The 11,352-nt window shown below is 47.3% G+C and overlaps 2 protein-coding genes across 3 annotated transcripts; one reads left to right on the plus strand and one right to left on the minus strand.

Annotated features, from left to right (window-relative positions):
* The first annotated feature begins 486 nt into the window (after positions 1-486).
* On the plus strand, positions 487-9,149 carry LOC6539029 (protein kinase C-binding protein 1). Of its 2 annotated transcripts, XM_015193686.2 has the most exons (9): positions 487-695; positions 845-972; positions 1,760-2,791; positions 2,930-3,096; positions 3,160-3,241; positions 4,687-4,867; positions 4,947-7,405; positions 7,493-8,359; positions 8,426-9,149. In XM_015193686.2, exons 3-9 carry the CDS (start codon positions 1,775-1,777, stop codon positions 8,642-8,644), a joined length of 4,992 nt encoding a protein of 1,663 aa, XP_015049172.1. In that variant the 5' UTR covers positions 487-695; positions 845-972; positions 1,760-1,774; the 3' UTR covers positions 8,645-9,149. The 2 variants fall into 2 exon arrangements, with proteins under 2 accessions (XP_015049172.1, XP_002099531.1); XM_002099495.4 differs by lacking the exons at positions 487-695; positions 845-972 and adding an exon at positions 992-1,010.
* Positions 9,150-9,326: 177 nt separating this feature from the next.
* LOC6539030 (alpha-tocopherol transfer protein-like) lies at positions 9,327-11,097 on the minus strand. Its single transcript, XM_002099496.4, has 5 exons — positions 10,682-11,097; positions 10,486-10,593; positions 9,899-10,043; positions 9,633-9,846; positions 9,327-9,577 (listed from the first exon to the last, which is right to left on the minus strand). Exons 1-5 carry the CDS (start codon positions 10,954-10,956, stop codon positions 9,423-9,425), a joined length of 897 nt encoding a protein of 298 aa, XP_002099532.3. The 5' UTR covers positions 10,957-11,097; the 3' UTR covers positions 9,327-9,422.
* Between the last annotated feature and the right edge of the window lie 255 nt (positions 11,098-11,352).

Here is an 11,352-nt window from a genome sequence, read left to right on the forward strand (position 1 = left end):
GTCACTTTGTGTATTTTTGAAAGTCATTAGGAAATTCTTGCCTGCTCATAAATTTCAAATACGTAATAAAACGAATACACCCCGCAAAATGATGGTATAATAAAGATTCTTCACAAATTGAAAGTTTAATGGATAAATATCCCGCGTTACTTTTGAAAAGCAAAGTTCCCCTCAACCAGTATTGCCAACTGGTTTGCTTAGCCAGTAAACGACCCAGCCAGCGTTGCCAACTGCTTCTTAGTTAGTTTTGAAATAGACATTCCTTACTCAGTTTTCTATTATGATAGCTTAGTCTGTCAAGTAATGCAGATCCAAATGGATTATTTTAGTTTGTTGTTAATGAGTTAAACCTTTTAAATGCGCGCCAATTTCGAATTGCTGAATTTGGTCTTACTGATGCAGCAACAACCCAAATATCGAATTAGCTTACCATCGATAGCATAATTGACTCTCCCTACATCGATAGCTCGATAGACCGCGGACTGTTGTCATCTGGCAGCACTGTTACTTCGGGAAAAAATAAACTACAACAAAACCATTAATTAAACTAGGAAGGCGCTGCGTTACATCAATTGAGGAAGCCGATCATCGGCTAATCGCTGTACGTGGAAGACTCGAGAACCGGCGTCTGGAGACGGCGGCCTTCAGGGCGTTAAGTTAAAGCGCCGATTTTCGCCCACAGCCCTGAGAAATTGGTAAGAGCCAGGCACAAGGAAATGCTCTCCGCCTATCACTCTTCCCCCACCACTCCCCTCCCCTGTTAGCATCCGCAGCAGTAAACCTGGCCATGCAGAGCACAAAGCACTCAAAAACACTTAATTCATCGTGCGCACATTTCTTGCAGATGCCGCGGCAGAGGAATCTCGCCCAGAAACCCCTCGGCCCGAAATAAATCGCACAGTTATGGTTGCGGCTTGCAAATCGCCAGCGGAAGAGTGGCCACAGTGAGGCCTCCTAGCACGAACCTCGCAGGTGCGTAACATTTGCGAAGCGGCCCCAGATGCAAATATGTAAGCAGGAAGTGCGGAGAACACGCCGCAATCACTCGCTGAAGTTGCGCGGGTGACGCAAAAAGAACGGCAAACGAAACACGCACGATTCCGTGACACTTTGCATTTATTCATTGCCATTTGTCGAATTCGTCACATTCGGCACACTTCGGCGAGTCGGGCTGATATGGTTTAGCATATCGTGTTTGCTGTTTCGAAGTCTCTCCGATTTTATGGCTAAAATGTGTACTTGCTAACGAGATTGCAGGCCATACTCCACTACTATTCTTATAACTCAAACCGTTAAAAAAAACACTTCATCCGTTTAAAAGTGTGCATCTGGTAGAAGAAAGCGTTTTCAACCCATTCTTGTATTCCTGATCAGGATCACTAGCCTACTTATATCTTGTATCTAAGTATAGAATAGTGACTGCACTCTACTAGAGTGTCCTCTCTTGCGTATTACTCAATATGACATTTTGTAATCGAAGAATATAAGGCAGATTCGTAGTTTTTCTAGTTAATATGGCCTTTGAGATATGCTGTTTGCTTGTATTTTTAGAAACCCAAAGTGTACATAAGGATACTGCACATTCAGTCTTCATAAAATGTATTTGTACCTCTAAAGCAGCATTAGCATTAAAATAGCTGTAGTTAACCTCACGAATTTTGACCGAAAAAATCTAAAAATAGGTTAATGGGCAAAACATAAAACTATTTTTTTAACATGTTCATCTGCCAGATTTTTCCATTAATTATACCCTTTTCAGTCTTTCTCACAGAGCATGGAAAGCACGGACAGCAGCGACAGCAGTGGGGATAGTTTAAAGTCCATTCCCCGGCCGGACTTCGAGGCCCTCTCCGCCATCGGCAGCCCACAGCCGCAGTTGCAGAGCTCCTCGCTTGATGGCCACATCGAGATGGAGCCGGTCATCATGCCCAGCAAGCGTCAAAAGTATATGGTCAGTGCGCTGCCTGGGTCGGCTAACTGCAGCAGCAACTCGTCCAGCTCGAGTCCATCGAACATCAATGTGGGCTCCTCGCTTACCATGAAGTTGACGAAGGTGCAGCCACAACAGCATCAGACCAAGACCTCGACGCCAAACAACAAAGCCAAAGTAGCCAAGGAAATGCTGGCTCTGCAGCGCTCACACATCGAATCCGAGGTGCTCAGCAACTTTGTGACCGGGGTGTCCAAGCTGAAGCGCCGAAAGTCGCGCAATGTGCCCGGGAATCTCGCCACGCAGGCAGCAGGTGGAGAGCTGACGCGCAGCTTAAATGCCTCCTCCAAAAACGAAAAAAAATCTCTAAAGGTTGCCCTTAAGCGGAGCAAAAGCATTCCTGCTCCCATCCTCGACTCCGATGACGACTGGCAGGACGAGGACATCGACAGGAGCATTAAGATCTGCAGGCCGAGAGGACGATCGATGGCATTTGAAGATGGCGAGCGGCTGGCCGATCTAAATGTGGAGGACAGCAACATCGAGCCCCCATACTCAATGGCCACCCGCTGCCGGTCCCGAAGCAAAACGCTATCCTTGAGCAACAGCTGGAGCAATGATGACAAGGGCCCACGACGCAGCAATCTGCGCAGCGAGAACGAGGAATTTGCGAAAAAACATAGTGCTTTTCTCGATCGCGTAATCCATGATGACCGGGAATCGGAACTGGTGTTAAACACATCCGGCGAAGGCGATAACTCGCTCTTCTCGGATGTCAGTGACACAAAGACGACCACGGCCAAAACCCAAGAGGAGGAGGCGGCCGAGCGGCTGGTTCTCATTTATGAGGAGCCACCAACGGTGAGTGGTGACAAAAGTTGGTAGAAATTACCTTGAATTAGTGGTACCTTGCCGTGCATTAAAACTTAAAAATTGCTACGCTTGAGAAAATAAACCAAAAATGGGCCCATAATAATTTCTTGCAATCCTCTCCTGCAGCCCGGCTGGGACCCGTTCTGCTGGAAGTGCCGAGGGTGCGGCAAGCTGATACCTTGCTCCAAGTGCCTGCGCTCCTTTCACACTCACTGCGTCCGACCCGCCACCACCAAGTTCGACTCCACCTGGAAGTGCCCCGAGTGTCAGGTGATCGAGGCAGTTCCCAAGAGGTGACTATCTGGCATTTCCCTATAAGTTAAACCTATGTGTATATTCATAATTTGCGTTTCCAGACTGCGGCGCAATGGAGTTTCAGTGGATCTACTAAGCCAGCTGCTTTCCTTCGCCCTGGACCGTATGAAGCATGTGCGCGGGGTGAGTGACTATGCTGAATTCGCAATTCATATTCCAACGGCTCTGTATGCAATGTATTTTGTTCCCTGTCGAGATTTCATTATCATTCACCGCCGTTCTCCGTGTGTATCAAAAGTCACGCGAAGATCTGGTGCCTCACCAGAGACACGTAAACATGTACATATAAACACAACGTGTGGTTTTCAGCATCCATACTTGCTGATAACTCCTAGGTAAATTCTGTGTTTTACCCTTAAAATCAAGAACAAGACTTCCAATCAAACTGCAGACATTCTGCGATATTGCATTTTAGGGGTGGCATTGATTGAAATATTACTGTGCCCGCAGCTGCTAATAATATGGGCTATAAATCTGTGATTTTTTCGCTCTTTGCCGCCTCCACTCGCTTCCACTGTAGACCCAGTTTCTCTCTTGTTTCAGTGGACGAGCAGATAGACACCTGAAAAGTCTCGCTGGTCTGCCGGGGTATTGGGTTCTTGGGCAACAAGTTACTTTGTCGTTTGCGCTCCCTTGACCCTTGAGGCTAAAGCCCCACATATGCACATCCGGCATGGCTCCCCGCTCCAACACCAATTCCAACAGCAGATGTGGGCATTAGTCGGGTCTGTTTAACGACTCACGTGGTTACTTTTCTGCGCTTACTTATCTGCCAGTCGATTCCAATGGCCAAAGGCCTGCTGGTGTGGCTAATGGTTGGCTGTGATTGTGTTCGTGAGGGCCTCATGTACATGATAATGCGGTTTAATGGTCTGAGCTACGCAAATAGACTGTTCAATTCCATCTTACTTTGCCAGGTCCAACAACTGAGCCGAAGGGGAGACTGGGAAACCAAAGGAAACATTTTGTTTTCCACTATGAAGAACTGTAATATTACGAGAAAGAAGGCGGAGTTTATCTTCAATAACATTATGCAAAAGTGCAAGCAGTATGGATAAACATATACTAGTATAACAATTTATGTATACCAACAGTGCCATGGAAGGTAATAGAATTTTTCTTCCGGATGTTTTTCATCAACGTGAAGCGTGCCCTTCTATATTATTATTGTGTTTGGTCATTCTTCGGTAGCACTAATTTGCTATTACTCTAAGTCCATCTGTGGCTTTTCTCTGTACACAGTAGTCTATCTTTGGCCTCCATTTAATACCTTGGTCGCGTGTACATATATATTACATATATACTCCAGAAGACGTGCAAGGAACAACAGATAGCAGCAACTCATATTTGCTCAGCTCACCGTTCCCTCCTTTACCGCCAGACCGTGGTAGCCATCCCCCTCCATGACATGGATACACATATACACACACACTTAATCGGCGTATCTGGGTAGAAGCGAAAACTTGTTCTCAAACGACAAAAGCTCGTTGAACGAACGATCTCTTCGCCGCGCGACGAATTCAGATCCGCCACTTATGCACCCTTTCCACATCCATCTCAATCTGCAGGCCCATAAGCTCCGGTCGCCGCAAGAGGTCTTTCCGCTGACGTACAAGAAGTACTTTGTGAACCCGGTGAGCTTCGAGATCCTGGCGCAGTGCATCCGCAATGGGGCCTACCAAAGCACTGAGGAGTTTCTCGGCGAAGTGAAGTGGATACAGCACAACGCTCTTATCCTGGATGCCGGCGGTGAGTGGATTTCGATTAAGTCGAATAAGCATGTCATTTTGTCATTTGTTAATGGCTTCGAATGAACTTTTTCTTGTAGATGCCAAAGTGGAACAGGCCGCAAAGGCTTTGGTGAAGGTGTGTCGACAGGAGGCCAACGAAATCGACACCTGCCCCGAATGCTATCTAAATGCCAATTCCAGCGACGAGTGGTTCGTGAAGGTGTGCCGGCATCCGCATCTGCTGCTCTGGGCGAAACTAAAGGGATTCCCCTATTGGCCCGCGAAAGCCATGGGCTCATCGAACACTACGCTAGTAAATGTGCGCTTCTTCGGCAAACACGACCGAGCTTTCGTGCCCGTCAAGGACTGCTTTCTGTATTCGGCTCAGAATCCAAACACGCAGACCAGCCGGAGATCAGCAAGGGATTTGGCGGAATGCATCAGGGAGGTTGAGGTTCACATCGACCAAATCAAGCGGAAGATTGGCGCGTTTAATTATGCTCCCTATCGCACCCCCTACGATCCTCTGGAGGAGCAACAACAACTGGAGCAGATGATGCCTGGCGTGTATGCGGCTATCGACAGGGAACTGGAGCCGGCTAATAAGACACCGCTGCAGTTTCTCATACGCAAGACTGCGGACGATAAGCTGTCCATAGTCAAGAAGACAAAGGCGACAGAATCAGGAAACGAATCGGATCAATCGCCAAGTCCTACGAAAAAGCTTTCGGAGGTGGATATTCTTCCTGTAACTGGGGCCGGATGCAGCGATCACTCAAAGGTGAAGAGCAACAACTATGAGGTTATATCCAGATCTGGTGAATCGTTGACCGACTCTCGTTGCAAGGTGTTGCTCAAAAGGAAATCTCTAGCTGCCAAAATAGTTTCAGAATCCGCGGAAACTTCAGAAGCGGTGGGATCAAAACGCAAACATTCTCTGAGTGATGCCAGTTACACCAGCGAATGCAGCGAGCACAAACGCAAGTCAAAGCATGCTAGGAAACAACAGGAACAGGACAATCAAATTGAAGGGCTAGAAAAAACTGGCCAAGATCCTTCAAGATCTCCTAAAAACGCACCACAGCTTGAAAAACTACAAGATGCAGAGACTGTCATGGAAAATGCTGCCAATGAAACTTCCACTGCATCCCCGGTATCTGCGTCTGTTGTTTCTGTGGTGGAATTGGTCAGACGACGCCAGGGAGTGACCATCACAAAGATACCACGCGAGCATCAGCAGACAGCAGAGGACACAGCGGTTGCTCCCATTCCTCCTCCCACAGCGCCACCTCCCAAACAAAATACCCCAAAAGGGAATGAAGCAGCGAACCCAAAACAATCCGATGTCGAGAGACAACAAGAGCAGCTCATAAAAAAAGTTATTCCGTTTATAGAAATCAAAACAGAGGTGATGTCGGAGCCCGAAGACGAGGAAATTGAGGAAAGATCAATTGAGGTTAATCAAACTCCAACTACTGAAGTTCCCATGCAACAGGAGACAATCACAGCACAGCCGGAATCTCAAACGCCAATTGCAGTGCCGGCTCCCCAACCCAAGCCAGTGGAAGTTGTACCTTGTGAAGAAGTCAGAATCAAAGAAGAGATTCTCAGCGAAGAGGAAATGGAAACAGAGCAGTCTAATGTGAGTCAGAGGTTTAAGTCTGTGCCACCGATGCCATTGCCTATGCCCCCGCCTCCTCCCTTACCGCCACGAGAGGAGACACCCGCAACGAATGACCTGGTTCGATTTGTGGGCGACACCACAATCCAAAGGGTAGGCCAGAAACAGGGAGTCAAGTCCACGGATTCGGCAGGAAAACGTAAAGGGATTCAGCAAGTTCCCATAACAGGTACACCCCAGGCACCCTCTCCAAGTCACTCGCCTGTCCAGTCAACTGCACCTTCACCTGCGGCATCACCAAAGCCCACTAGCACTCTTGCTGCTAACAAGCCAACGCCGCCACCACCCAAAGGAAAGTCTCCGACACACCTTCAATTTCGGGGGAAAAACGATCGTATCCCAACCTCTCCGCCGGGAACTGCTCCACCAGCCACCACCACGTCTTCTTTGCTCAGATCCAACATGGTAGTGATTCCAGTGGAGCAGGGCGGCAGCTGCAATTCACACAGTCCTATGACTTTCCCGGTTCCACCATTGAGGGCCGTTTCAAAGAACACGCTGCAGAATACCTCAACGCTACCAACTTCCTCTTGCGTTCCCAGCTCAGTGTCTATGCCCCCGCCACTAGCCGGTTTGACTATTCCTCCAATGGCCACGTCCACATCACAGGAAGACTCAATTACCAACAGTGGTCAACCCGGGTGTCTACTGGCCAGCGCCTTAAACGGAACGGCAAACGACACCTTGCCCAGTGATTCCATTCCTAATGATCCCATAACTCCGGGCTTGGCCACGGCATTAAGTGAAATGCTCCTGCACTCCGGTGCGCCAAAGCTGGTAGCTCGCCCACGCGGTCCTCTCCGATCGGATGGTTCCCAAATATATCCCTCGCAAGCCGGACCGGTCTCGCAAAAACTAAAGGAGAACGCACACAAGGTACGTATGCTTCTTAAATTGAATTCGTTGATCTTTGTGTATATGCTACTTCACTAAAGCTGTCTTGCCTTATCCCCAATTTCGCAGATTACCGACTACTTTATATCCGTCATCGAGGATACGCTCAGCGACATGGCTACTGGAGACCAAAGTGTCCTGCAGGCCCGGATTGCCGGTCTGTCGCTGGAGAACGAGCGTCTGAAGCAGCACTACGACCGCCAAATAAACGACTTGCATCGCACAAGCGAGCTGATGATTGCCGAGATGCGAAAGACGTTGGAGCAAGAGCACAAACGCGTGATCTGCGATCTGCGACAGCAGAATGCCATCGAGCAGATGCGGGCGGTCGAGGAGGCCAAGAGGAAGCAGTGGTGTGCGAATTGCATGCGTGAGGCACAGTTGTACTGCTGTTGGAATACCTCTTACTGTGACTATCCCTGCCAGCAGTTGCATTGGCCTAGACACTCTGCCTCTTGTGGTCAGTCTGTGCCATCGGCAATCCCAGTTCCACCTACAGTTCCGGCTCCGGTTATAGAACCTGGCCGTTCCAAATCTAAAGTGGCCCCGCCAACGCCGACTCAATCGATTACAAGCCCAAGTCCCAGTTCGCAGATAATGCGAACAGTAGCGCCGTGTCCATCCGCACCAACTATTTCCGGCGCAGTAAGTTCCAAAAAGTGGCCACCTATGATGTCGTTGATGAATCAACCCAATCAGGAGGCCATGCTCAAGCTGCCCGCCACTACATACCTTCGGCCAGTGGTCAGCACGACGATGACAGCTCCTGTGACCGCCCCGCCACCAGCGAATAACAACAGCATGAACGTTATAATGGCACCCACACCACCGCCAGGAAATAATATGGCCACTATACTGTCCGCACAGCGGAATCCTACCAACTACAATGCCAAGCACACCAATCAAGCGATGCCTGTGCAGCGTTTTAATATTCCTGTAAGTCCATAACATTCTGATTAGCAGCCGAAAAGAGACTTACTTATTTTTTGTAACGTGTTTCAGTTGCCCATCACCGTAAATGCAAACGCACCCTTCATGATGGCAGAGCAGCATCAGAAGCAAGTGCCAAAAGCTACTGGTCGCTCAGCAAAGAACAATAATCGAATGCGCCAAACCTACAGCAACAATATCAACAACAGCAACCCGCAAGTTATGCGCAGCAATAACAATCCGCAGGCTATCCGCCAAAATCAGATGAATCAACAGGTATTCCAGCCATAAATCGTAGACGACTAGCAAACTTTACGATAGATTTTCACCTGGAAAGACTGCTTGCAATTCAGATAATAATTTTCTTGATATTCCGGAGGAACTCGTTAAAACATCGATTTACTTGGCCCATTACACAAATGGTCATCGCATGTATTTGGGCTATAATTCTTCAAATTTACCCGAGCGCAGCTATTGGCGATGGTTTTCTTTTAGATTAGGCTTAGAGACGAAAGTGTAAAATAATATTACCGTTCAATAATTACTTGTAAGACTCGATAAACTCTATTCTAGTATTGCTGGTTTTACTGTAACCTAACCGCCTAGTAAGTAAGACTCATTGCGAAGCCATCAGATGGACTTTGCCTAATCATAGCAACTAGTAGTTTGTAAGGGCATCCCATTTTTCATTTTAATCGTGCTGTACATTGTTTTTCTCATTTGTTTTACATACCTTGTATGTATATTTAAGGCTAAGCTGCAAAGTAAATAAAGGACAATTAATTTTTTGGGTAAAGACGTAAAGTTTGAAATCAAATAATTAATTCATTTAAAATTCCATACCACTCCGAACCTTAAATGAACCTTAAAAACCTTAATCTTAGAGGTCGTAAATAAAATCTGAAGGCAGTTACAGCCCAAAAGCATGCTGTGTAAAATAGAAACGTAAGGTAAACGTAAAATTGCAAGATTCTTTTCCGGATTTAAAAAAGAACTTTTCGCTTTAATTATTTCATCAATCACCGAGGAAAACAAAAACAATTTTTCTAAAGTAATGTGGGTCATTGACCTAATCAATATCCAGCTTCTTGAAGTTTCCCTCAATCCCGAACAAGTCGGAAGCATTTTTGGCTTTGCCGGGTCGCAGTTTCTCGTTCACCTGGTGACGAGTCTCGAACTCGAGCATTTCCTTTCGATTGTCCAGCAACTTTTTATAGTAAACCTCTGCGAGCAATTGTTAAAGTAAATTTACATTTTTGAAGTAATATTTATGACCGACCTTTTGCCAAGTTCGTCTCCTCCAGTTGACCGCCGTACTCCTTGGGGAGCATTTCCTTGGGCACGAACTTGTAGAACTCCTTCAAGTCACTGTGCATGTGGAGCACAGAGGTCAGTTCCTTTTTCATAAACGGGGTCATCAGCGCGAGAATCTTGTCCATGAAGGGCACAATGTTGATGAAGTGAAAGCCTATCAGGCGGATGGCAGCCGCTTCCTGAAAATATCAACCTTTTTATCATACGTAACGAAGGGTTTAGCTTAGTTACCTGTAGGTAGTAAAGGAACTTCTTCATTTGCAAAAGGCCAATGCGGGCTACGTGGCCCAGGGAAGTGTTCTTCAGATCGATTACTATGACGTGGCCCGGCTGAATGCCATCTTCATACATCCAAAAGTCGAACACCATGCAATACCTGGAAGTGAGGAGAAAGGCTTTCAAAATACAACCCAAACTTTCGAAGTGTAGCCACTGATACAACCCCTGATCTGCACCCTCGTCTGTCAAGCCTGCTTAATTGTTGGCTCTTAATTGCCTACCATTATGCAGCAGGTTATAATGATCGTTATTTACGAAGTTAGTGAGCTGTACATTAAGGCGAAATAACCGGGTAACCCAGTGTGTACCTCGGTGCTTTTGGGTGCATTTAGTTTGAGAGTTCAGCTCGGACCTTTAATCTTTTCATGCTCCGCATGCTTGTCATAATCACGCCACAAATGACGTGCAAATCACGCTCTGTCTCAGTACAACAATCACTGTCAGCCATTAGCAATAAAGTTGAATTGAGCAAATGTTTGCGAATTGTCCATATTTCACTTAAGGGTATCTTAGTTTGGTCTCTGGTCTTTGGTACTCACAGCTTCATTACATCTGCGAAATTATAGTTTGAGGTGTTCAAGTCATCGAGCTTGGCGAGAATCACCCGGTATCCTTCGGGAGTGGCGCCTGTCAGGGGAACAATAGAGCTGTCCACACATAACGAAATTATATGGTTATTAGGCACAACAAGCACTGAGAGAATTCCGAGTAAAGTTAAGTCGGACTACAACCCACACTGTTCGCATGGCGCGCCTGATCTCGGGCCGCTCGCAATCGAGATTCACGAAGAACTCCTCCAGGTGGGTGCGGGCCGTGAGATTGGTGTCCAGGACCTGCTTGGCCACCTCCATGCTGCAGCGGCAGGCGTGGAAGAAGTGCAGGGCCTCGCCCTCGGAAAATCTATCCGAGATGTGCGGCTGCGCGTGGATCCAGTCCAGAAACTTCAGCACCTCCGGCCGCTTGATCTCCGGAAAACTGGCATACTGATCCTCCAGGTTGGCCTCCTTCATCTCAGTGGACTGCTTTTGGATATAGTGGGATTTACTTTTGATTGTTGCGCTAATTGGCCCGAAACGCGATTGAGCGCGGTCAACTCTCGAATGAAATGGAAATGGAAGCTGGTTGCTTTCGCAAGTGAAACTGGTTGGCTTCGCGAATTCGGCATGCAATTCCGTGTGTTCGGGATGGGATCGGGACTGGGAATGGGAATGGGGGCTTTTTGGGAGGGGAGTTGGAGCTGGGAACATGTGTTCAGGAAAAACTGGCAGTGGCAATCGCTGGGCACACGGAAAAAAACTCTAGACTGAGTCCATGAAAGCTACACTTCTCACCATTCGGTGAACTAAAAGCCATAATTTGTAGTAACGACAATATTTACAATATCATAATTCCTTGCAGTGTATGTG

Source organism: Drosophila yakuba, chromosome 3R, assembly GCF_016746365.2.
Source record: "Drosophila yakuba strain Tai18E2 chromosome 3R, Prin_Dyak_Tai18E2_2.1, whole genome shotgun sequence".
Taxonomy (NCBI): domain Eukaryota; kingdom Metazoa; phylum Arthropoda; class Insecta; order Diptera; family Drosophilidae; genus Drosophila; species Drosophila yakuba.